Source organism: Cyprinodon tularosa, unplaced genomic scaffold (genome assembly GCF_016077235.1).
Source record: "Cyprinodon tularosa strain WSP-4 unplaced genomic scaffold, ASM1607723v1 ctg584, whole genome shotgun sequence".
Lineage (NCBI taxonomy): Eukaryota > Metazoa > Chordata > Actinopteri > Cyprinodontiformes > Cyprinodontidae > Cyprinodon > Cyprinodon tularosa.
In genome coordinates this window covers 429,402-455,201 of record NW_024039323.1, presented here as the reverse complement: position 1 = coordinate 455,201, position 25,800 = coordinate 429,402, and the positions used below count along the sequence as shown (strand labels likewise).

General features: G+C 38.1%; 1 protein-coding gene across 1 annotated transcript; it reads left to right on the top strand.

Moving 5' to 3' along the window:
- Positions 1 to 3: 3 nt before the first annotated feature.
- mtnr1c (melatonin receptor 1C) lies at positions 4 to 25,629 on the top strand (the record flags this gene model as incomplete). The annotated part of the gene is made up of 2 exons (XM_038306542.1): positions 4 to 178; positions 24,072 to 25,629. Coding segments are annotated over 2 exons (1,041 nt in total), but the record flags the coding sequence as incomplete, so codon positions are not given.
- Between the last annotated feature and the right edge of the window lie 171 nt (positions 25,630 to 25,800).

The following is a 25,800-nucleotide window of genomic DNA, read 5'->3' as shown; positions in this document are numbered from 1 at the left end:
AAAGATGTGAACGCTTCGGACTGCCCGCGGAATGAGAGCGGCTGCGAGCTCAGCGCTTCCTCCGGCGGGGTGTCCACTGCGCTGGCCAGCGTGCTGATCTTCACCATCGTGGTGGACATCCTCGGGAACGTGCTGGTTATCCTGTCCGTGTATAGGAACAAAAAGCTCAGGAATGCAGGTGAGGGGCAAAGTCATTATAAATAATTATATATAGGGTCAAACATAAAACAAAAAAGGGGGAAGTGGATGAATGGTAGAATAAATCTGTAAATTCCCTGTCAGACAGAAACTACACAACTTCATTTTGGGGTGTTTATTAAGTCAGACTTTTTCTGATCTTTATCAACAGGATTGTTAATTAAACATGAACAGATGAGGTCAAACCCGCTCACCTTGTTTCATTCATTCATTCTACATATGATGTAATCCAACATGTATCCTGTGACCCCCTTGCTTAACAATCAGCCTCCAGTCTCTATGAGGCACTTTCTGCAGCATTGCATGCCAGCCTTCATATCTGTCTATAATTACACTCTCCTCCCTCTGGCTGCATGGCTACTGTACTCTTGGTTTCTGCGGCCCAGATAAATCACACTCCTCCTTATATCATGACCTGCAGTGTCCCATGAGCAGCCAAGGTGAGAGGCACTGCCATTCTGTCTATAGCTCCCATGGCGTCTCTGAACATGTCTTAAATCAAACTTCTATCTTCTCCCCTTCCGCTACATCTGTGATGCTCTGACTGGACTTGTCCAATACTCAGTGCCTCATTTATTACCCTTTCTTGCAATTCAGTTAAAAATATCTCCAATGGAATAGATGATGTTTTGTTTTCCAGGCAGTATAAAGGTGCTTATTTATGCTGGAAAAACAACAGCGCTGTTTCTTTCCTTGTTATTTTTTATTCATTCACAATCTCTTTTTTAGATCTTAGTGAGAACAGAGAAGCAGAAGGAGACCTTATAAGCAATCGGAAGAAAATGTATCTTCCCAAATTGTCCTCTCCTGAACTCCTAAGTTGCATGTTCAAGGTTATTTTTGGAGTTCATAGATTCACAAGACTAAAGAGGCCGTTTCTGATTTTGGTGGTTTATTAACATTTGTTATATTTTGTTACATTTCATTGGATGAATATTCATTTATTGTGTTTCCTTTTTAAATTATGTTTAAGTTAATAAAAAACTGAAAACTCAAAAGCTTTAACACTTTTTTCATGAAAAGGGAAAAACATAATTTTTTTTTTGTTTACTATTGAAAAGTTTAACTGTACTGATTTAACGGAACTGATTTTTAAAGATTTTTAAACTCCTTTGGAGGTACATCTCCCACCTAAGCTTATTATCTCATTTGCTGATGTAATGTTCTTTGAACAGGCCTCACCATATTATTTACATTGCTTTAATGAAATTTTCAACCATTCCATTACACAAGGTGTCTCGTTTTCATTCTTGAAATCAATCCAATCCAGTTGAGGAAAGGAAAGTGATCAGAGATTTAGATTGACAAGCTGTAGTAAATGCCATCCAGACAAAACTGATCCCTCCCAGTTAAAGACTCTGTTTTGTTTTAGTGATTTTTTCATCCTTTGTGGCTGAAACTAGAGACAGATCAAAAGCAAATGCCATCACAAATCCAGCAGTTAACAAATATATATATAATGTACCTCTGTAAAATGCAGGTTTATTAAAAAAAAAAAGAAAGATTATTGGAACCAGTAACAGACCTAATATATTACTTTATTGCAGTAGTATTTTATCATATTAGAAACTTCCCACAGTAGAAAAATACAGCCTTTAATTTGAGTAATGTAAATACTATAAACAAGCAAAATAAAAATTAATAAATAACCTTCCATAAAAAGAAATGATTTTTTGTTTGTTACCTCATTCATATAATGGATATGTATGCTTAGAGATCAGCATCTCGTTGTGAATTATTTGAACAACATTAGTAGGAAAATGATAAATATTTAAAAGTCCTCGGAAAATTCAAAAGCAGTCATTTGGAGGCACGCAAGTTGTAGCTACTGGAGCAGAAAGTAGGTTACTTAGGTATACTGGGAGTTTACTCAGCAGAGCTTTATGAATAAAAACATCCCAGATCTAGGTTCTACAGATGTAGATACAGGTGCTGGTCATAAAATTAGAATATCATGAAAAAGTAGATTGATTTCAGTAATTCCATTTAAAAAGTGAAACTTGTATATTATATTCATACATTACATACAAACTCATATATTTCAGATGTTTATTTTGTTTAATTTTGATGATTACAAATGACAACAAATGAAAATCTCAAATTCATCATATCAGAAAATTAGAATATTACTGAAGACCAATAAAAACAAAGGATTTATAGAAATGTTGGCCAACTGAAAAGTATGAACATGAAAAGTATGAGCATGTACAGCACTCAGTATTTAGTTGGGCCTCCTTTGGCCTGTATTACTGCAGCAATGCGGCGTGGCATGGAGTCGATCAGTCTGTGGCACTGCTCAGGTGTTATGATAGCCCAGGTTGCTCTAATAGTGGCTTTTAGCTCTTCTGAATTGTTGGGTCTGGTGTATTGCATCTTCTTCTTCACAATACCCCATAGATTTTCTATGGGGTTAAGGTCAGGAGAGTTTGCTGGCCAATTAAGAACAGGGATACCATGGTCCTTCAACCAGGTACTGGTAGCTTTGGCACTGTGTGCAGGTGCCAAGTCCTGTTGGAAAATGAAATCTGCATCTCCAAAAAGTTGGTCAGCTGCAGGAAGCATGAAGTGCTCTAAAACTTCCTGGTATGTGGCTGCGTTGACCCTGGACCTCAGAAAACACAATGGACCAACACCAGCAGATGACATGGCACCCCAAACCATCACTGACTGTGGAAACTTTACACTGGACTTCAAGCAACGTGGATGAAGTGCCTCTCTTCTTTTCCTCCAGACTCTGGGACCTTGATTTCCAAAGGAAATGCAAAATTTACTTTCATCAGAGAACATGACTTTGGACCACTCACCAGCAGTCCAGTCCTGTTTCTCTTTAGCCCAGGCAAGACGCTTCTGACGCTGTCTGTGGTTCAAGAGTGGCTTGACACAAGGAATGCGACAGCAGAAACCCATGTCTTTCATACGTCTGTGTGTGGTGGTTCTTGAAGCACTCACTCCAGCTGCAGTCCACTCTTTGTGAATCTCCCCCACATTTTTGAATGGGTTTTGTTTCACAATCCTCTCCAGGGTGCGGTTATCTCTCTTGCTTGTACACTTTTTTCGACCACATCTTTTCCTTCCCTTCGCCTCTCTATTAATGTGCTTGGACACTGAGCTCTGTGAACAGCCAGCCTCTTTAGCGATGACCTTTTGTGTCTTGCCCTCCTTGTGCAAGGTGTCGATGGTCGTCTTTTGGACAACTGTCAAGTCAGCAGTCTTCCCCATGATTGTGTAGCCTATAGAACTAGACTGAAAGACCATTTAAAGGCTTTTGCAGGTGGTTTGAGTTAATTAGCTGATTAGAGTGTGGCACCAGGGGCCATCAATTTTGAACCTTTTCACAATATTCTAATTTTCTGATATGATGAATTTGAGATTTTCATTTGTTGTCATTTGTAATCATCAAAATTAAACAAAATAAACATCTGAAATATATGAGTTTGTATGTAATGTATGAATATAATATACAAGTTTCACTTTTTAAATGGAATTACTGAAATCAATCTATTTTTCATGATATTCTAATTTTATGACCAGCACCTGTACATACCATTAATGAGTTAGAGAGTTAAAATTTGAAATTAATATTAAACAAACATGATACACAGAACCAAGGGCTCTTAAAGCTGAGGTATGTAACAACAGAAGGGTGGCTTCAACTTGCTCTTTGGTGGGAAATTAGCATGTGATGTAATACATCTTTTATTTTTTTAATTGAAAAACATGTTTTCAAATGTAATTTTTTTGAAGTGTCCGTTAATGTAGTTTTCTTAGCATTTAAAGCCAACTTTACACTGTTCAAGCTTTTAAAAACAGAATTGCATTCTAAATACAGATGTACTCTGCTACAGTGACAGCAGATGTGAAGGTTATATAATCTGTTAATTTGTTTTTACTAAATGATCTTTATTTAATTGCTTTAGAAAAGGAGAGAGGGAGAAAAAAAAAATTAAAAACGTGAGCCTACTTGTCCAATAATTGTTCAAATTGTTTCAGAGCCATGAAAAAAACTCAATATTCCTGTACTCACGCAGAAGTAATTTGGTGACAACAGGATCAGATACTTTCACAAGATCTACTAATCAGGGAACGCATACGGTGCTCTGTCCAAGCCACCAGTAACATAACTTCTTATAGCAGTAATTGTAATCCAACCCCAAAGTTCCAACTTTCAGCTTAGATTATTTTCAAAGGTCTAGTTATTGTTCATTTGTAGGGACGTGCACCTTTTTATAAAAGCAAAACTTATGCAACATTCAAAATGTTATGCATTTTATGTAGTTGGAGACCAAAAACATTTGGAATTGTCTCAGCAGTTTTATCTGTAGCAGTCTTCAAATGGAAGATACCATGGTCAACAGGACCTGCACATTTTAATTTGAAACATTTCTAAGGAGCCCTGAGAAATATGTCTGATCAAAATACCTAAATGTGAATTAAAAAATAAAGCTACAAAAAAAAGGACTACAGGAAAAGACAAGCGCAACTATAAGTGCAGCTACAGTGGATGCACTGAGAAAGTCCGTTAAGATGTGCAGTAAAATTAGGGAAGCCTTCGCTCAGGCAGGAGCAGAAAACTCAATAAACCCAAAGTAATGCTAACGAGAGCATGTTAACGAGGCTGCTGGATTAGGTCAGACAGTGTTTCGGAATAATGAGCCTCTAATTGAAATTTCAAATACATTACGTAAAGCATCTGATTAATTCAGCAAAGATCCTTTCAGTTTGAAGTTTAGAAGTCTCCAAAAGAGTAATTTGATTTTATGGTTTGCAGAAATGACATAGTTGGCAGGGTTCTGACAATAGGCGAGGGGTGAATGGCCTTACGCTGGTTGACTGTGGACACTGCGGTAATTGCAGACCTCAGCATTTCCCTCCGCTCTAATTAGTGCGAGTACAGGGGTGAATAGTTAGCTTGTATGAATGATAACCCCATAACTCCAGCAAAGCCTCTTGATTCTCTATTTATTTTTCTCACATAGTGTCCTTAAGTGTCTGAAAATGTTACTGCTGTAAACACTCTCCGTTCTGTTCTCATCAAGCTATTTATAACGGTTTTTAGCTCCCATTGTATGAAAGTTTAATTGAATGAGGCTTTCAAACGGACACAGCTGAATAGCTCCAAACAGCTGTCCGCCATAAAAACCCCATCTCTGTGATGGATGGCTGCTTTGTGGGGCACATTAGAAGACACAGGAGGTCTTTCAGTCAACATAGGATATAGATCATTATTTACAAAACATGAGAGCAACAGTCGGACTTGTTTATTTGTTCATTTTAATTGCTTTTGTTGTGTTGGCTCAAAAAGCTGAAAATATTTACCTCTGTTCTTCCTCTTTGTAATACACATTACTAAGGCAGCTGGTTTTTTGCTTCCCGGCACACACACACACTCAGCAGCAGCAGGACCGTTCCGCTTGGCTTCCCTTTAACATGCTGCATCCCTCTGTCTTCAACCACCCCAAATATGAACATGTGCACGCACCCATTCTCTACAGCTGCTGGTACATCCTGATAGAAACTATATCAGTGCACAAACAAGGATTGGTAGATCGGGTTCCATCGCGTGAATACACAGCATCCTCTGAGTTTTTTAATGGGGCTCTGTAGGACTGCCAATGGGATGTTAATACTAGAGTTTCCCTATGGGGTTAGCCATACTAAAAATACACTCTCAGAATGCAGGAGAGAAAAGGATGGAGGGAGCAGATGGAAAAGGAGAATTTAATCCAAGAGCCAGTGCCTTTTTCTCTATCTGTGCATGTGTGTGTTTAGTTTTTGCTACCGCGTTGAGAGTTGTGGGTCTTGGGGCATGTAACTTTGGGGATGAAGCTGAATTTTGTGAAATCATGCATTACATCCCTGCATCTCTCTAGAGTCATGAGCTCCTTCCTCCAACCTCCTGAAAAAAAAAAAGAAAAAGGAAAAAAAAGTCCAGAGGGAGGGTTAATTGAGTCAGTGGACTTAGTGAGTCAGACCAGAAGCCAATTTAAATTGACAGCACAGATCCATGGGGAATATCACTTTGCACACTACGTTTAACATGTCTTCTTCTTCCCCGACAACAAAATCCTGGCAGGCATTTTGTCATATTTTAATCCTATCAGATTAGGATTATCTAAGAAAATCTGTATTATATTCTCCATTTTCTTCTGGATGAGGCTCATCATTTACATTATGGAATATTTTCCATTGTTTAGTTTTTGTTTGATTGTGTTTTCTTGTTGGGCTCCAGTGATGACAGTGATTTTCTTTGGCCGGGCTTTTTGCAGGCTGTGCCTCCTAAAGGGAACTCACGTCAGTTTAATCTTAAAATTCTCCAAATCTTCCGGCTCCCTTTCACAACTCAGTTCAGTCACCACCAGCGTCTCATCAGCTCTAATGTCCTTGCTGGGAGGTTGTTCTCGCCTATTCATCTCAACTTGACTGAAGAGAATGTAATCTAATCTGAGATTAAGCCATGTATTGATGACAGAAAGATTCAAGCAATGCGTACACTCCCACACATTTTTCCCTTTCATAATCTTTTTTGTTTTTGTGAATTTGTCTTTCCTTCAAAGATGTTTAAATTTAGCTGTGTGAATCAAAGCATAATACAGTGTGTCACATTTCCAGCAAGAGCAGTCAGAGTGATGGGACACAGACGGTGGGCGGGACACAGCAACAAACACCCCTAAGGTGCACGTGGGATTGGGAACAGCCATGGAAGTGATGAGAGAGAAAACCTGCTTTGCTGTCAGCATTTCTCTTTGTCTCATTCTTCTGATTCTATCAATCTTATCTCCACTTTTCTTAAACGGAATAAACACCGGTGTTCTCCTACTGTTCGATAAAAACAAGTATTTTGATTTACTAGCTATTTTCTAGACAATTAAAATGACCAGATGGTGTATTTTATGGTGCACAACTATTCACACACAGACTTTTTCACATGCTAAAACTAAAGTGCAGCAATAAAGGTACAGTATGGGATGTTTTTATTTATTTATTTTTTTTTTTGAAGAGGTCCACAAAACATGTGGCCTATCCCATCACCCTGGCATATGCCTTTCTGAGGAGGTTGAGAAGTGTAATCCCCCTGGAGATGAAAAACAACCTCTGTTCCCCCTTTTTGTAAAGAGGAACTGCCACCCCAGTCTGTTGGGCTAGGGCGGCTGTCCCCAACCACCAAAGAAGCTTGGCAATGTTAGAACCACAAGAGCCCAACACAAGCAGAGACACAAGGTACTCAGGGTAGGTCTCATCCTCCCCCTGGGGCTTGCGAACATTGAGTTTTCTTGACCACCTTGATGAGTTCAGCCTAGGGGATGATTAAGTCCAGGATCCAAAATCTTCCAATTATTCCTCAACCACCCCCAAATCTCCAGATCTAGATTAACAGACCCCCAGCCTTCTCTAAAAACAGTGTTAGCGAAGCACTGCCTCCCACTCAGGAGGTGCCGGACAGTTTGTCAGAACTCCTTTAAAGGGCGAATCCTCTGTAGAATCCTTCCAGGCCAGAATTCTGTAGATTGAGTGTCCCTTACTGTGAAGTTCATCAACAGGTTCATGGGTTGCAGCCCAACAGACATTGCAGACAGTAGGGCTATAGGGTGATAATAGAGCTAAAGACCACTGCCAGCCTCCCTCAGAATCTGTGAGAAGCTTTTCCAGAGCAGGGAGTTTAATACGTCCCTGGCTCCATAAGACATTCCCAGTAGATCCACACTACTCTTTAAGGCCCGCTGACTGTGTCCGGCTTCCTCCTCTTTGAGAATATTGAAATCAACAACAGGGGTCTTAGTCATGTGACTGGAGGTCACCTCAAGTGTAGGGTCTCCTGGTGACGAGAGCACTGATGGATATCCTTATGCTTTAATATGGTGTTTGATATCGACAATCTATGAATTGCACGTAAGTACAATAATGAAATACCACTCTTGTTCAGGGCTGATGGTCCTTCCCTCCAGATCATGCATCTGCAGTTGTCACTGGCATTTTCCACGTGGGTGTTGAAGTCTTCCCAGCAAAATAATGTAATCCGCAAGAGAGGCATTATCTAGATCCCCACCAGGAAGGCTTGGGACCCTATACCAACACATGGGTTGGAGGCCAAGAAAACAGTCAGAGACCTCCCCCGTTGCCAATGGTGCAGGGATGTGACCCTCTCAGTCACTTTGGTGAATTCAACCTAGGACTTAGCTAGGGTGAGACAAGTAGACCTACCCCAGCACTCTGCCTTACCCTGTTGTCCACTCATGAGCAGAAAAGAGTCCAGCCTCTCTCAAGGAGCTGGGTTTCATAGCCCAAGCTGTGTGTAGAGAACCTCAAACTAAAACTTAGGCTCCTTCCCCTCCAGCAAGATGAGGGTTCAAAAAATATAATTTGTGTAGAAAGTATTTGTTGAGAACAGTGAGATTCATCGTCATAAAGTCCAGCACTCAATTTAGAATTAAGGATATGTTTTGTGGAATCCCCATGGTGTAGCAGGTTAAGTGTTTGACTATCAGGCTGGGGACCTGGGTTTGAATCTAGGTTGTGACAGTAAGGACTTCTGAGGTGAAAACTTTTCCAAGTCTGATGAGCCACTCATAATGACTTGCTGTGGCAAACTCTGAATAAGGAAGCAGCAGAAAGGACACACTAAGGAAAATGTCATCCTCCTTTGCTCCCTCAGCCTGAAAAATCCCCTTTGTGGGGTCAGACTAATTCTGCCAATCTAGGAAAAGAAAGCTGCATTTGTGTCGGCCTAGTAGTTAGAGCAGTGTGCTTGTGCTCTGAGAAGGTTGCAAGTAACTGGTTCAATCCCCAAACCCGGTACTCTGGGTCTCTGAGCAAGACCTGTAACTCCCTACTGCTCCCCGGGCGCCGCACAATGGGAGCCCACTGCTCCCCAGGGGGATAGGTTAAATGCAGAGTTAAGTTCTCCATTGTTAAATTTCTATTTTGGGCCACATTCAAAGAAGCCTTCAAATTTGGACAATATTTTAGGTTTTTAAAGTAATAGGCCCTGAAATCGTGCCTTCAAAGCACACAGCCTTAGAATTTGGACACACCCACAGTTTGCTTGGTGTCTTCAGAGGGATTTCCAATTTTAGTTTTCTGACCCCTGTTTGTCTTTTTTTTTTGCCTGCATGGAAATAATCAATTTTATCTGACCGGAACGCCTTTGCCCACTTTCGCTGTGTCATTTTACACATTGCAGGTTGCAAACAGAAATTCTTCTGCACTGTTAAACAATTTCTGCCACTGAAGGACAGGTGGCTAGAGTGCATGATTAAGATTCCCCTGTGGGAAAAAATAACCCTCCTGAGTTGTGGCTCACTTCAGCCCTTCTTGCCTCTCTAGAGCTGCTATAATCTCCTTGACTGGCTTGTCATTTCAAGTAGTCATCCACTGTCATGTCTAAATAGTGGAATATTGTTCAATTTCTTGACTTTGTTTAAAACTTCTTCACAGCTTTATCCTTAACCGGTCTGATGCGTTTCTCCCTACGCCCTTCACACCTGATTTATTCCTCGATTAAATGACACATTCCATTCAAGATTTATGGGGCCTTTGAAAGCCAGTAGTTAAACTATATTTTTTTTAAGGATTATCGGAATACAAGAGGGTAAAAACAAAACACTCACCATACTTCAGTTCTTTTGTGATAAATCAATTGAAAACTCTTTCTTAATATTGTTCCACTTTAAACATATATGCTACATGTTTTTGTTGGTCTGTCACATGTTATTTAAATAAGATGAATAAGAATTGTGGCTCCATTATACTGAATACATATAAAAAAGAAAACAATATATGAATAGTTTTGCCCTGAATGGTGGAAGAACTATTGCTTTTATTAACAAAAAAAGAGAGTATGCTTAGGAAGTGGGCTGGGTGCCCCTTCAGCTCCCAGGAGACACTAAAAGCAAGAGTCAGTTGATCTGATGGTGTATTTCACTTGGCTGACAGTTTTTGTGCGGGTGCAGCCCATTGTAAAATGAAAAAATTACAGAGTTGTATCAGAGAAGTTAAAGTCTCCGTGTCAGCTGTCCCTGGTCTGTGCTGGACTGTACCAAATCAGCATTCAGGCCAAGCTGCGTGCGACTCACACTTGATAATTATAGCTCTAGAGGAGGTCAGCGGGCACGACCCTCTCCTCGTATGCAGGTGTGAGAACAAGTTTGTCAGTAACTGTTTTGATTCTAAAACAACTATTTGCGTGAATGCTGCAGCTCTGGGCATGATGAGCATCATTCCAGCCAAGTTGGCTAATTACACACACACAGGGAGGTAATGGTGTGTCCAATGTTTTAATAATGAATGCCAGAAAAAACAAAGTCAGTCATCTGCCTGCTGCACAGCGATCCTCTCAGCAGCGTTTTAGCTCTTACCTCACTCTCCTGATGATAAGTGCTGGAGAAAGGTTTGGCTGAAGAGAGCTGTAAAGCTGGAGCATACCCTGTGCAGCAGGCAAGCATGATAGCATTGGGCTGCATCAAGTCAGTGAGGAATCAAACCTCTGCACGGTGACAAATGCACACGGCGAGTGCTGCCAGCATCACAAATGGAATCTGACAGATTTGCCCACTGAGCTGACTCGAGGATGAGGAACAAATGCTTCTATTTTTATCTCAGTACACTTCAGAGACGGCTTTTAGGGAACTGAAAATTTGTAGTCACTGGCTACTCAAGTTGCTGGAAAAAATGCACGATAAACATCCCATTTTTATTTACACGATAAAGACTAAAAGGCACCTACCAATAAATTGCTGTTTTTCTTGAATAAAGTGGTTTAAGGAAGGTAAATTATAATCAGCCTTGTTGTCCCTGAGGTGCAGGTTGTGTAACAAGCTGTATTTTCCACAAACTAATCCTCCACATGTGTTTTAAATCGACTCCCATCATATCTGTCAATAGGTGCTGTTATTTCAGCTGTCTGAATGACTCCATGTGCACAAAGTCTCTCCAACATTACTAACTTAATTATAACTCTGCATACATAATTTACAAAAATAATATTTTTGCACGTGTATTGTTGCATTGGGAAATAAATTCGTTGTAATGAATATGACAGGCACTATCTGATCAAATTTTCCTTTGCTTTTTAGATTATTTCATGAATATTGTTAATTATAAGACTGTATTCATAGGTGTTAAATCTTTTATCTGTATATGTACATGTTTTATTTCATAATGAGCTTCACCTTGAATGAACAGACGCTTTCTAGAATGCACTTTTACCAAATCCATTCCTAACTTGTAATTTGTTTCGTATTTAGTAAAGGACCCACCTTGTTGTACTGCTATATGTTTAGGCAGTGGCGGCTGGTGAAAAATATTTTTGGTGGGGCTGATATAGCCTAGTGTATGTCTCCAACTAACCCGGAATAAGAATTCAAATAAACAATTGGACAATACATACAATTTAACAGTAATGATTTAATTTACTATATAATAACAGTAACAGTGATGATTTGGGTCACTGTGACGGGGTTCTTTGGCCTCCAAGAATCCAGTCTCAGTCGGGTTACCGGTGTTGGTGATTTATTGAGCTCAAAAACTCAAAACAGGGTGCAAAAGAAACTAAACATATACAAGATACTCTGGGCCTCAGCCTCCCTCCAGTTACCAGCAATGTAACAAAGAAACAGAAAAAAAAATTGCCGCTTTTCTTCCCACAGCCCTCATTAAATAGTTTAAGCCCCTCACCTCAGGCTCTCTTATTTCTGATTTCTTCTCATTAATCAGTTTTGTCCATATATTACCTCCACAAACAATTGATGTACAAAAACAAATAATTTTTACAACTTAATTCTTTTACACAGATTCATTGACTTATTCAATTACACCAAAGTGGGTTTGAACCCAGCAAAGACGCAGCCAGACTGAAGATGACAAGTCCCCATAGCATAAACACGTACACACCCACACCCCCCACATACCCACACACACACACACACACACACACACACACACACACACACACACACACACACACACACACACACACACACACACACACACACACACACACACACACACACACGGCTAACCCCACTGAAATATTAAGTGTGCACCCTCAATACGCCAGCAGGTAACCAGGACAGCTTGTGTGTTTTAAGTTAATAGAGCTACTGGTCTCAGCGCGAGTGTATTGGTCCTCACAAACACAGTATAACAGGAATGTGTGTGTGGCGCGCAAAGTTAGAGAGGTTGTTTTAAGCGACGAGGTGGATTCGTCACAGTCACAATAACCATGAAATGAAATGTTCATATCATACAACAGGGATGTTCTTCTGGCAAACGGGTAGATAAATAAGGATCTCACCGAATTTGGTGGAAGCTGCATCTCGCTCGTTACATTCGCCATCTTCCCTCTAATTGTCTGCACCTGCGCTTGGGTTCAGAAGAGAAGCCTGTAAAAGCGCAGTATTTTCAGCGCCCCAATACCATAAAGTTCCGAGACGCTGATTGGCCATTAAATTCACCTAGCAATAGTACATGATTGACAGATTCTCTGCAAATGTGGGGCTGTCTGATCACAGCCCCCAGAACAGAGACGGTAGGAGTCTGTCTGTGGAAATCCACAAATTAAGGACAGTAGATAGGGAAATGTAGTTTATATAATTTGTTTTGCTTATAGTTACACAGTCTAGAGAGTAAAACAGACATTTATGAGTTAATTTCTAAAAATATATTTTACGTTTCTCTCTTCTTATCAGGGAGGGCGGTGCCCCAGCGCCCCCTATGGGCCGGCCGCCACTGTGTTTAGGTTATTCTCAACGGATATAGCGATTATTGGTAGATTTTTTTCTATTAAGAACAGCTATACTGTAAAGTTGTCACTTTTAGATAAATAGGAAAAGATCCAGTTTCATGTGAGAATTTAAAGCAGTTTTTTTTAAACAGTGTTGCTTAAAAATAATTTTTTTTTGTTATTATTGTTATAAATTTTCGTTTTAGTGTATCTTTAGGTTTATTGAAAATCCATTTGACTAAAGTTCCTATCAGTTGTAAGGGGGTAAAGAAACATGGGAAGCATATCACTGTTTTTTTATCAAAAAACAAAAAGCAATCGTGTTAATTTTTTTTTTTTTATCTTTATCTTCACAAAGACAGAGTGAGTAAACAACTGAAGAGGATTAAATATCTTAACTGAATTTAGGGCCGAAATAGGCTTAAATTTTGTAAAAGATAGAGGACATTTCACAGGTAAAAACATGTAAAAAAAACAGCTATGTTTACATAGTTTGCAAATATTAGTATCACTTATTATTCAACAATTTTTAATGTATGTACAGTGGCATCTTAATATAGTTACACCTCCTAAACACCTTCAACTAATGTGACATTCTAACTGTAAACCTTAATTGACCATATTGGGATTTAAAGTGACAATCAAATGCAATTAGGACATAACTCTGAAGTAGAAAGAAAATATAGACATATTGTAATTTTTTTTTTTTTACAAAGTTCTGGAGGATTATAAAACACAGTTATATAACTTTTTTTAATCGTAATGTGGAGAGTTAAATCTAACTTAAACACCTCCTTTTAGATGTGAACTGCAGTAAATAGGCATACAGTTGACTAATATGTTGAATGATACTATAGTCAGTGCAATTTATGAACTAATTTAACTGTAAAATTCCAAAAATTTTGGAAGAAGTGGCTGGGGAGAGGGAAGTCTGGGCCTCCCTTCTTAAGCTGCTGCCCCCGCGACCCGACCCCGGATAAGCGGAGGAAGATGGATGGATGGATGGATGGATTTAACTGTAAAATATTATTAATATTAAAAGGCAGGTGAAATAAATAATTGAGAACGAGAACAGCTGTCTAATGGTTATTTTTATATTTTTCTTAAAGAGATTCTAAACCCCAAACATTTTTTTATGGAAATAAACAGTCTAAATTGTTTTTTCAGGGTGTTATCTCTATGTTACTCTGCACACCTTTATATTTTCTTGTAAACTTCTTTAATTCTGCAATATTTGCCCTAAAACTGTCTAATTACGGTCCTCTCTGGTTTGGACTGTGGGTGCTGAAGTTAAATTTTCATGCTGGTTACAGTAGAGCTGGATTAATATCTATGTCAGAGCTCTTCCTTCGGATATAACGGTAACAGTCTCACTTAGACACATGCACCCATGACAAGTCAGGAGTTGGAAGCCTGAGCATTGAGGAATAATGTTTTTCAGGTTCTTATTTTATTACCTATAGTAAGCATAGCGCCAAACCCCCTCTATCCACCCCCACACTTGGCCGTTTCTCTTGGCACTGGAGTATTTGCGCAAATTTCTGAGAACTTTCTGAGAATGCCTTGCCATTAGGTTTAGTTCTGCTTAAAACTTCAGTTCAGTTTTGTTTCACAGCTGCAGTTGCTACTGTAGTTTGTTTGTGGAGAATGTAGTTGCTATGTTTATGTAACATATAATATGTCAGATACAACGGTAGAAAATCTTTACCAATTCCATAGTCTGTTTTTGACAGTTAACCAGAGTGTATGAGCAGTGATGCCTTTTTAAGTCACCAGTGCTATAATGTTCTATATATACTGTTAAGTTAGGATATTTTTTTAAATAATCTTATCAAATATGTTTAACCCCCCTCTGCCATAAAACACAAGGTTATATATAAAATGATTAGATTTTTAAAAAATCGACAGCCATGTCCCCTTTTCATTCTTTCCAAAATCAAATTTTGATTACTGTAGAAAACACATGACTCACAACACAACTATATTGAAAACAAATATTTCATAACACATTTCATCTTAAGGCACTTTACAGAGACATGCTGGCAGATTTGTAAGGAAAATCAGCTGATTGCCTCCAGTCATTGACATGTTCCTTCAGAAATCCCTCACAGCAAGCATGCGTGTAGTGAAAGTAGAGAGGAAAACTCCCTTTTAACAGGCAGAGTCCTCCAGCAGAACCAGGCGGTATGTGGTAATAAGAGGACACCTAAAGCAGATACGACAGTGGTACTAGAGGACGAGGGTTTCTTTCAAGTAGAACAAATCAGTAGGATCTTGAATGAAAGCAAAAGGGTTACCAGTCACCATGAAAAGTGCTTATGAGTGAGCTACAGAGACATAGGCTGACATACTGAAAGAAGCAGAGATACAAATGCTAACTGTTAACTAGCTCCACAAGTAGCATCGCCCAGGAAAGACACAGCCAGGCAGACAAGGTCCAAGCTAATTCTTCTAATTACAGCAAAAGAAACTGGATTACACTGGAAACAGGCCAAGATCCAGCATCTATAAATGGAGATGTCGATGGAGGCAACACAGCTGATATTTTAAATCCAGGATGGAGTTACAGCCGAACAGGAACAGACCAGATGAAGCTGCTATGATGGGAATAAGCAGAGAGAGCATGAAGTTATGAGTGGAACTTAACAAATACTGCAGAAGTGGTCTCTATGTGATCCAGCAGCCCAAACATATAGCAGCACAAATACAGAAAATGGCTCAGGACTGCATTTCGGATGAGGTATAAGAGAGGTAGAGCCACAATAGGGATAAGGAAGAACCAAGGAGAAACGTTTATCCGGAATGAAATTCTCCCCAGCCAGATCAGGCTGTTATTGCTATACAGTATAACTCCACCTACCTCTCTACTGACCCAGTGAGTAAGCAAAGATCACAGGGCATGCTTTTGTGGCGCAGTGGTTAACACACACAACCCATGTATGGAGCCCTTAGTCCTCGACGCAGATCGAATCTGGCCTGTGGTCATTTCCAGCATGTCTCACCCCCTTTCCTGTCAGCCTACTATCCATAAAAATGAACCACTAGTGCTGTAAAAGCTTGAAAAAAAGCAAACATTACTCTATATTTAACTATAAGCTTAATCTAAAAGGAAAGTTTAAGCCTAGCCTTAAAAGTAGAAAGGGTGTCTGCCTCACTGACAAAAATTGATAATTGGTTCCATATGAGCCTGATAACTGAAAGACCTGAATCATCTTCCACTTTCGGAAATTCTAGGAACCACTAGTAAACCTGCAGATTGAGAGCAAAATGCTCTGTTAGGAACATGAGGTACAATCATATCTCTGATTTAGAATAGAGCTTGGCCATTGAAGGCTTTATATGTGAGAAGGAGGATTTTAAATTAGAATGGTCTATTAAAGTGGTAAAGCATAACATGTCTACCCAATAACCCTCATTCATATTTATAATTTTTATAATTTTAAAAGATAATGTACTTTAAAATACATTAGACTTCTCAGTTTGTGTTTCCTCCATAAATTCTTATTTAAAATCAATTGATGATTTGACAGATACAGTTTTCAAAAAGATTGATCAGTAAATAGTTATCATGGAATTCCATTATCTGCTCCAGAAAAGCCGAGGGACAACAGAGACTCATTGTGATGCAGACCTTAGAAGAAAGCTGGAATACCTAAGAAAAGGAGAAGAATTGAAGTGACAGAGAAGGGAGACAGAAAAAAGGAGAGTATCACACCTCACTGAAAGGGAGCAAAGAGTGAAAGGAACAAAACATCAGGAAAAAAGAGAAAATGAAGCGAGCTCCAAAGCCAAGAGAATCCTACTGAGAATAATCACCCCTCCGAAAAGTCCAGACATTCCTAGTTCCTCCACTCCCCAAGAAGATACACACATGGAAAGAACTTTTGGCATCCCTTGTTTAATGAAAGAAAACCCCACAATGGTCACAGGAATAAATTTAATCTGACAAAAGAAATAAAGACATATATGAAAACGAACAAATAAAATGCGGACATTGCTTTTCAACCATGCAACAGAAAAAATACCTCTCTGCAGGCGTTTTGTCCCACTCCTCATGAATAAGTTAGTTGTTTCAGGTTTTAAAGCTGCCTTCTCCAGACATGTTTCACCTCCTTTAAAAGATGCTCAACAGTATTTATGTTAGGGCTCATAGATGGCCAGTTTAGAATAGTCCATTGTTTTCCACTCTTTTGTGACCTTTAGCTTTGTGTTTTGGGTTATTATCCTGTTAAAGACCCGTGATCTGCAACTGAGACCAAGCTGTCTGACACTGAGCAGCATATTTCTCTCTAGGATCCCCCAAAAGTCTTGAGATTTCATTGAACCCTGCTAAGATTCAAGACACCCTGTATATAACAGAGCCTCCTCCATGTTTCACGGTAGGGACAGTGTTGTTTTCATTTTTCCCTCTTTGGACATACAGTCAATGATCAGTCATTTTCAATGACCCCCTCACACCCCCACCATGGACTGTTCTTCCTGCTGCCCTCTGGGAAGAGTCATTTGATGCAGGGCCAGCAGATTCTGCAACAGTTTGTCCCCCACCGCCATCAAACAGCTGAATTATTGAAAAAACTCTCAATCAAGTCACAGATTCTGCATCACACTGACAACACCGAACCAAAATAACTGCATATTTTCACCATATATATTAATGCTCTGAACTTCCATATCAAGTTTTTTTTGCACCATGTTTTTTCTCCCACACTGTTTAAATTTGATCATTGTTGCATTTTAAGAAATGGAAATGGAATGAAAGCTGTACAAAATGAAATATTGATTTTGTATACACAGAGTAAATACAAAATGACAGTAAAAGTTGTCGAAGGCAAGTAAGTCTAAGTTTAAGTCAATGTATCTTGGCAGTTGTCCGTAGAACATTCTCCCAGAAGCTTTTTGGCTTTTTAATATTTTTAACATTTAGTTTGGCAAATACCTGTGCAGGTTTTTATTTGTGTTCATCAGTGGTTGTCTTCCATTTTTGCTCAAAAAACATGTTGCAATCTTACACTGATGTTCCTTGAGCTTGAAGTTTACATCACTGATTTTACCCTTAGTTTTGTCAGAATTAGGTAAGAGTTTTAGACAGAAAACATTTTGCAAGATAATATCATATTTTTTTTTTTTCATTATCCAGTTGCTTTTGGTTCAGTTTGGAGAGATTGTATAGTTCCTCTGTTTTAAGTTATTGTACAAGTATCTCCCCCAGAGTTTGTGGTCACATTTCATCAAATTTATCTCTCACCTAAACATAACAGAAAGTTCACCAAGTTAAGTTCACTCCTGGTTTGCTAAAGCTTGTGCAAACGTATTGATGTGTAGAGCGCAGTTACCTAAATATATTCAAAGCTGGTGAATCAGAGCTGGTGCCACTTTCAGGGAAGGAGATGATTGAGTCCAAATAGCAGACCTGCTCTAAGTACACAGACTTTGCTGCAGAGTCAGTGAGGTAAAGGAAACCTATATATGGTACCCTATTAAAGTGGAAATTAGATGCCTTATTGACGCCTTAACTTTTTGTCCCTATCATGACATGGAATGCACAGTAGCAATGTGTCAGAGAACCATTGAGGAACTGGTTAAAGAGGCGTGGAAATTCAGCCTCTGGCTATGGAAGAAGCATAACATCTTTTAGATATGAGCACGGGACGTCAACTGAGAGAAATCCCCATCATCACTCATCAACCATGAGATAAGCTGAGGTTAAAACAGCCATCTATGAATGTTGGTTTACAACTAATGACCCTTTGTCAATACACATGGACAGACAGAGGAGAAAGTAATTCAGGCATCAATACACAGTAGGTAGACTATTGATATAACATAATCCACATACCAACGTGCCTCTAATCCAGAGGATTTTGTGTTTTTATTTTTTTGCTTTTTGGTTGAAACGCAAGTTGAGATGTTGAGAAAAGAAATACTGTATATCTATAGGGTCTTAAAGTCCTTTTTTTACTAAAATGCACTGGTTTACATGTAGAGGATTAGTCCATACAATAAGGTTTGCACGTATAAAAACATATGTGACATTAACAGCATGCACAAAGCTGATTTATTAACTAGGCATGTAACAATAAATTGATAGACCTTGGTACATTGAATAAATGATTAATAAGCTAATGACATCAATGCAAAATCAAACATCAGTCATTGTTATTTTAAGAAACATTTAAAATCAATGCTACAATTTTGCAGTCGTGCTACAAATCAATAGCCAAAATGCAAAATAACAAATTGGTGCAGCAAAATTTTTTTGTACCATTCAGATTTCACTCTTCTTTATTATAATAATTTTTTTACATAAATCCTATGAAACCAATCTGTATTCAATGTAAATGCTAGCATAGGCTAAGGTTAAACAACATCCAGAAATAATAAATACTGTTTACCTTTTATCAACTTGCCCTCCAAATCAAGAATCAGCAGATAAAACAAAAAGACACTAGAAAAACAAAGCTTATATGAAACTAAACCAATTTGCTCTTTATTCAGCTAAATTACTCTCAATAGCTGGAGTTGCTATTTTACTTAAGTATTTTAATGCAAGAGAGAGTATGGATTATTCTTAAAAATACCCACATAAAAGTTTATAGAACTATGCAGTAAAACTACTCCTAAAAATACTTATTTTCTGTTAAAAAGTACTCAAGTAAATGTTACCAGATATATATATATATGTGTAGTTTCGTCCAACCTCTTTCCAGAGATGTTTGGGCAAGAAACAGAGTACAACCTGAACAGGTTTGTAGTCCATTAATGCAGTTTATCAAATCTGAAACAAATTATTTGCTTCTGTATCTAGAATGTCAAAAAATTAGTTGCACACTTGCACAACAAACCCTTTTGGTAACTGATGCGAAAGAAATTGATTAATACAAAGAAAGAAGAAGGAGGGAGAGAACAACTAGTGCTCAAGTGAACATATTTGAACTTTGAGAAATAAATAATACAGATATATCTGTCTAGCAATGTCATGGTGGAGCTGCTTTGTTAAAATTCCAGCACACCATCAGGAAAAGGATGATTCTAAGAAAGATGGAATGAGAGAGCAAAAGCATGAATAAAATAACCTCATAGGGCTTGATGCATATCTCTTTTTATTTTTAGGTGGTTATAAGCAAATCAAAATGATTTAAAGCAGTTATAAAGTTTAGAAAAAGGATGTTTCTTTCTCATTTTTATGTTAAATTCCAGAACTTAATCCAATTCTAAATTAGGATGAAGATTTAAAAATTGCACTATTCATTGCTCATCTGCTCTGACAGAGCTGTTCATATAAATTTTTTACATATTTCTTTTCACTTCACTGTCGGAATTGCTTTTTATCTTGGCTATCAAAAAAGTAGTCTAAAAAGCATACACTGCTTTCGATTTCAGTAAACCTTTAGACTTATTATTTTAAAGATAATGGTAAATTCATTTAAAGATAATTGTCCAAGAGGGCTAATTTAATATCCCTAACACCCAAAAATATATTAATACACACTGCAACATCCCCAAACAAAAGAATACCATCACATTCGCTGAAGCCAACAATGTCCCTGACAGCAATGTCAGATTAGAGTTTAATGCAGAAAAAAATCTGAGGATCGCTAAAGTCAGATAGCAATATCAATATCCATTTAATGGATGCTGAAATGTTTTAATTTGGGCTGAAAGTACAGACAATCAGGCCATTCCAATAAAGAAAATACCAGTAATGACCATGAAAAGAAGCATGAAACAAAGATGAAAATGAGCTTGTGACACACATAACATTAATCCATTTACACGAACATAGGCAGAACAAAGAAAAAGACTTAAGCTCAGTCTGTTTTAGCTGTTTTACAGGACATTCAGTCTTTCCTCCAGCAAGAAAAGGTTCAGAAATGTATTGTGTGACATCAAGATGAAAAGATGGAGACTAATCACACAGTTGTGTTCTGCTGCTCTCATATAGTTTGTTACGCGCTTCCCTCCGAAGTCAGGCGCTGTTTCATTTCGGTTCGCTGCTCTAACATGGTTATCTCTTTATTAGATCACTGCTGCATTATACATTATGTATAGAGTTGATGTCAGGGGACCAGATTATACGAGTCAACAAACAAACAAAAAATAAATAAATAAAAATGTTTTGAAAAATAATTTTAATGTTTTTCAGAAGTAGCAGAACATTTTATCATTTATTCAACCATAAAAAAGTAAAAAATCTGTTTTTCAAGCGAGTTGAGGCCAAAAGGCAGCAACAAATATAATACGCTGCTGAAATGTTTTCTAGTTCTTGTATTAATATTTGTTTGGTCCTATTAACCTGGGGAGAGTTGTTGGTTTCCCAGGTCTAGTTTAACCAGTTACAATATGAATGTATACTTTTTGTTTGAAATACGTATCTATAATCTTCAGAAAAAGATGCAGACGGTAGGAGTAGGTGGAGACTCACGATTCATTGTGACGACCCATAAAAGGGGTCGTCACAATGTTCTGTTTGATCTTCTCAGACAAGCAAAAATAAACCTGCTGATGAGATCTGTGTCCCTTTAATTCATGTCATTTAGGTGCGATGTCCTTTACTTTTTAAAAGTGGCTCTGCTTTGGAATACCTCACTCAAATAGTTGGTACGGCTATGGAAAACTTGACTGTACATACAGAGGAGGTAATAAAGCTGTTTAATTCAGGTGTTAAAGTAGAGACACATTGAGGAACCCCTTCAAAAAAGTAAAAAAAAAATAAATAAATAAATAATAATTTTATGCTTTTAAATTTTTTTTCTAAAAAGTTCAGAGCTGGTCCAAAGACTTCATGCGCTCCTGATTAACTCACTCACTAAGCCGTCGCTGATGTTAAATTGATATTATCCTGTTAGTTTCCAGGTTTTAACCATCTAGATGATGATTGTCATCATTCCCGCCACCATGCTTGAAGTGGCGGGGGGAATTGGTTGCACAAATAAACTCATTGATTCGCCCAAATTTTCTTCGGCTGAATCAAAACACCTTGAAATTATAGTTTTTGGGCTAAAAGATGTACGTTCAAAGTCAGCACACAGTTATAGTTAAAACGTTAGAAATTATCAATCAGGCTCCAGAACCTGACCTGAACCGTCAGAGGCTCATAAAGACAGTAAAAAACTTGGCCTTCTATCACCTAAAGGACATTTTTAGGATTAAAAGAGTAATGTCTCAGCAGGACCTTGAAAAATAAAAGTAATTTGTTAATCTTTGGTAGAACTGATTACCGCAACAGTTTCTTCTTGGGTTTGCCTAAAAAGTCAACCAGACAGCTGCTGCTGATCCAGAACACTGCTGCCTGCGCCTTCACCCCACCTTAAAGTGAAGCACAACAACCATTAAAATCATTACACTTCCTCAATGTATTATAGAGCAATGCAATGCTTCTGTAAATCTATAAATCACTGGATGGTTTAGTGCACCAATAACCTTCTGGCTCTGATCTACTTTATATAACCAGGAGCGGAACCTAACGTGGAGATGAACATTTAGTTCTTATGCTCCAGTAAACTGGAATAAATTCCCAGAAAACAGTAAGAGTGCTGAAACCCTTGGTTCCATAGAATGGAAATTAAAGAGGACATTTGTTTAGAATGGCTATGAGCTATTTAAACATTAGTTTATATTTGTAGTGCAACTTTTGCTCCATGATTTTAATAATTGTATCTCTTTTATGTAAATCTATTCTTTTAATGATTAGCTTGTTATAATAATAATAATAATAATTGAACTTTATTGATCTCACATTGGAGAAATTAATCTCTGCATCTAACATTTAACCCATCCCCTTGGGGAGCAGTGGGCTGCCATTGTGTGGCACCCGGGGAGCAGTGTGGTGTTAAGGGTCTTGCTCAGGGACCCAGAGTGCAGTGGGTACTTGCAAATTTCTCAGAGCAAAGGCGCACTGCTCTGACCCACTAGGCCAACACTCACCTCATCTTTAATTCTCTTTAATTATTTGCCATGTCTCAGTTTCACTGAACTTTTCTGTAAAGAACTTTGAATTGTCTTGCCACTGAAATCTCCGATATAAATTGAACTTGCCTTGACTTGTCTTAAGGTATTTGGTTTGATGATATGGGCAGTTGCAAATTTCAGTCAGGATTGATAGTTGATTTCAAATCAAGGAGAGTTTTATCTAATGCTACTCTCTGGTAAAACTGACCTTATTGAGATGCTGGCATTCTATAGTTCAAGTTTATGTAATGCTTGCTGGTTCTGTGATGATTTTGTAAATACCAACAGATTATTCTTTTATTTGAGGGTTAAGAGTTTTCGTCAGACTTTTTATTCTTGAACATGATTCGGGTTCCTTCAAATCAGTTTAAAGACAAAACTGATTTTTTTTGAAGGGTTAAAACAATCTTGCATGAAATAGCTGGATTAACTCTAACCTTGAACCTGTTGAAAACATGAGGGTGCATTAAGATAATTAACAAATGACCAAGTCAGTTTTGAACTAACATCAGTGCCTCTTGCTACATTACATGATTGTTAAAAGATCATTTGATTTTAGGAATTTATTCAAAAACTACAATTAATGCATAATATAGGTCCATCCGTTCATATCATTTGTTTGTTGTTGTTGTTTTTTTTTATTCTGTTGACTTTGATAATTGTGGCACAAACTACTTGAAAAATCAGAATCTTTGTCTGTTAAAAAAGTAGAATAGGAAATTAGAATAATCATAAAAATATATATTTTATTACATAAATGCTGCCAAAGGAGAGGCGTCATTTTGATATATTATGCAATGGAGTGAAGTATTTCTATTAGTACTTTTTTGTTATGGAATTACCTAAGATATCAAACTTGCAAGAGCATTACATGCTTAAAGACAGATAACAGTCAGCTGAACAAGACATTAAATTTAACTCCACCATTTCTGATACGAGGAGTAGTTAGATACAAGAGTAATTATTCATTAATGGCCACAACATTATTTTAGATTTCTCTGCCATTTTTTAGGACACCAATTTCTAAACATTAACACCCTATTCTTTTTTATAACGTTTTTACATTGCTGAAGTTATTTGTTGTAAAACCTTCCATACTGATAAAGGAAGAGCTAAAATGCATCATTAGAATATTGTGATAAGCATAATAGTAATTTGTTAAAAAAAATCATGATTTATTTATTGCGTACCTCTGTCTTGTCTCCAGGCAACATCTTTGTGGTGAGCTTGTCTGTAGCAGACCTGGTGGTGGCTCTCTACCCGTACCCCCTGGTGCTAACAGCTATCTTCCACAATGACTGGACCATGGGAGACCTACACTGTCAGGCCAGCGGCTTTGTCATGGGGCTGAGCGTCATCGGCTCCATATTCAACATCACGGCCATTGCAATTAACCGTTACTGCTACATCTGCCACAGCCTCCACTACGACCGTCTCTATAGCCTGAGGAACACCTGCTGCTACCTGGGCCTCACATGGTTGCTCACAGCCATCGCCACAGTGCCCAACTTCTTTGTCGGGTCTCTGCAGTACGACCCTCGTGTCTACTCCTGCACCTTCGCTCAGACTGTCAGCTCGTACTACACCATCTCAGTGGTGGTCATCCACTTCCTGATCCCACTGCTTGTGGTGTCCTATTGTTACATGCGTATATGGGTTCTGGTGATTCAAGTGAAACATAGAGTGAAACCGGAGCAAAGGACAAGACTGAAATCCAGCGATGTGAGGAACTTCTTGACTATGTTCATGGTGTTTGTGTTGTTTGCTGTGTGCTGGGCTCCCTTGAACCTTATAGGCCTGGCTGTAGCTATAAACCCTGCAAAAGTAGCACCCAACATACCAGAGTGGCTATTTGTCACAAGCTACTTTATGGCATATTTCAACAGCTGCCTCAATGCCATCATTTATGGAGTACTAAACCAAAACTTTCGTAAAGAGTACAAAACAATCCTCCTTGCTCTTTGTGTTCCACGTTTGCTCCTCATGGAAACATCCAGGTGTGCCACAGAGGGGCTGAAGAGTAAGCCGTCACCTGCTGTCACGAACAATAACATAGCTGAAATAAATGTATAAATTGATGTTACACTGAGCAAGTACTAGTGCCATGTTTCACTCAGTGCCTGTTGTGGACGTGTTTTTCTTGTTTATATCTGTGGAGAGTTTTAGTTATTCCCCATACCTGTGCACAGTTGGAACTTGGGGGGGAAAAAAGTACTGAGTTTTCAAAGTAACATCAGTGCCTCTTGCTACATTACAAGATCCTGAAAAGATCATTTAATCTTAGGAAATTCATTTAAAAACTACGACAAATGCATAATATAGGTCTATCACGCACGTTAATGTAATTTGTTTAATTTCTTTAAAATTCTGTTGTCTTTGATCATTTTGTCTCACAATACTTGAAAAACACAAATCATTGTCCATTAAAAAAATAGAATATGAAATGAGAATAATCATAAAAAATATATATATTTTATTATATAAATGCTGCCAAAGGAGAGGTGTCGTTTTCTATACCTTATGCAACTGAGTGAAGTAGTTCTACCAGTAGATCTTTTTTGTTCTGAACATAAGATATTAAACTTGCAGGAGTATTATTTGCAAATGCGTTGTTTTCTGTGTTCTTGTTTGAAATCACCAGTTTATGTTGTTTGCTCTTAAACAGGATTCCCTCTCTGCAACATTTAGCATGTTGATTGGCAGAGAGGAAGAAAAATAACAACCATTGGTTAAAAATAACAAAACAGATCAGAAGTGGAAGAAAACTACTTTCCTGGATATTTTTAAAGGATTTTATTGCAGGTTTTATTTTTGTCAAGAATCTATTTTCTACCACAAAGAACGTCTTCTTTCCTACTTTTTCTCCTCTTTCCTTGCCATCTCAAACACAGCATTAATGAAAGAAAGCCCAGAGCTTTGTAATTTTCCGTCAAATA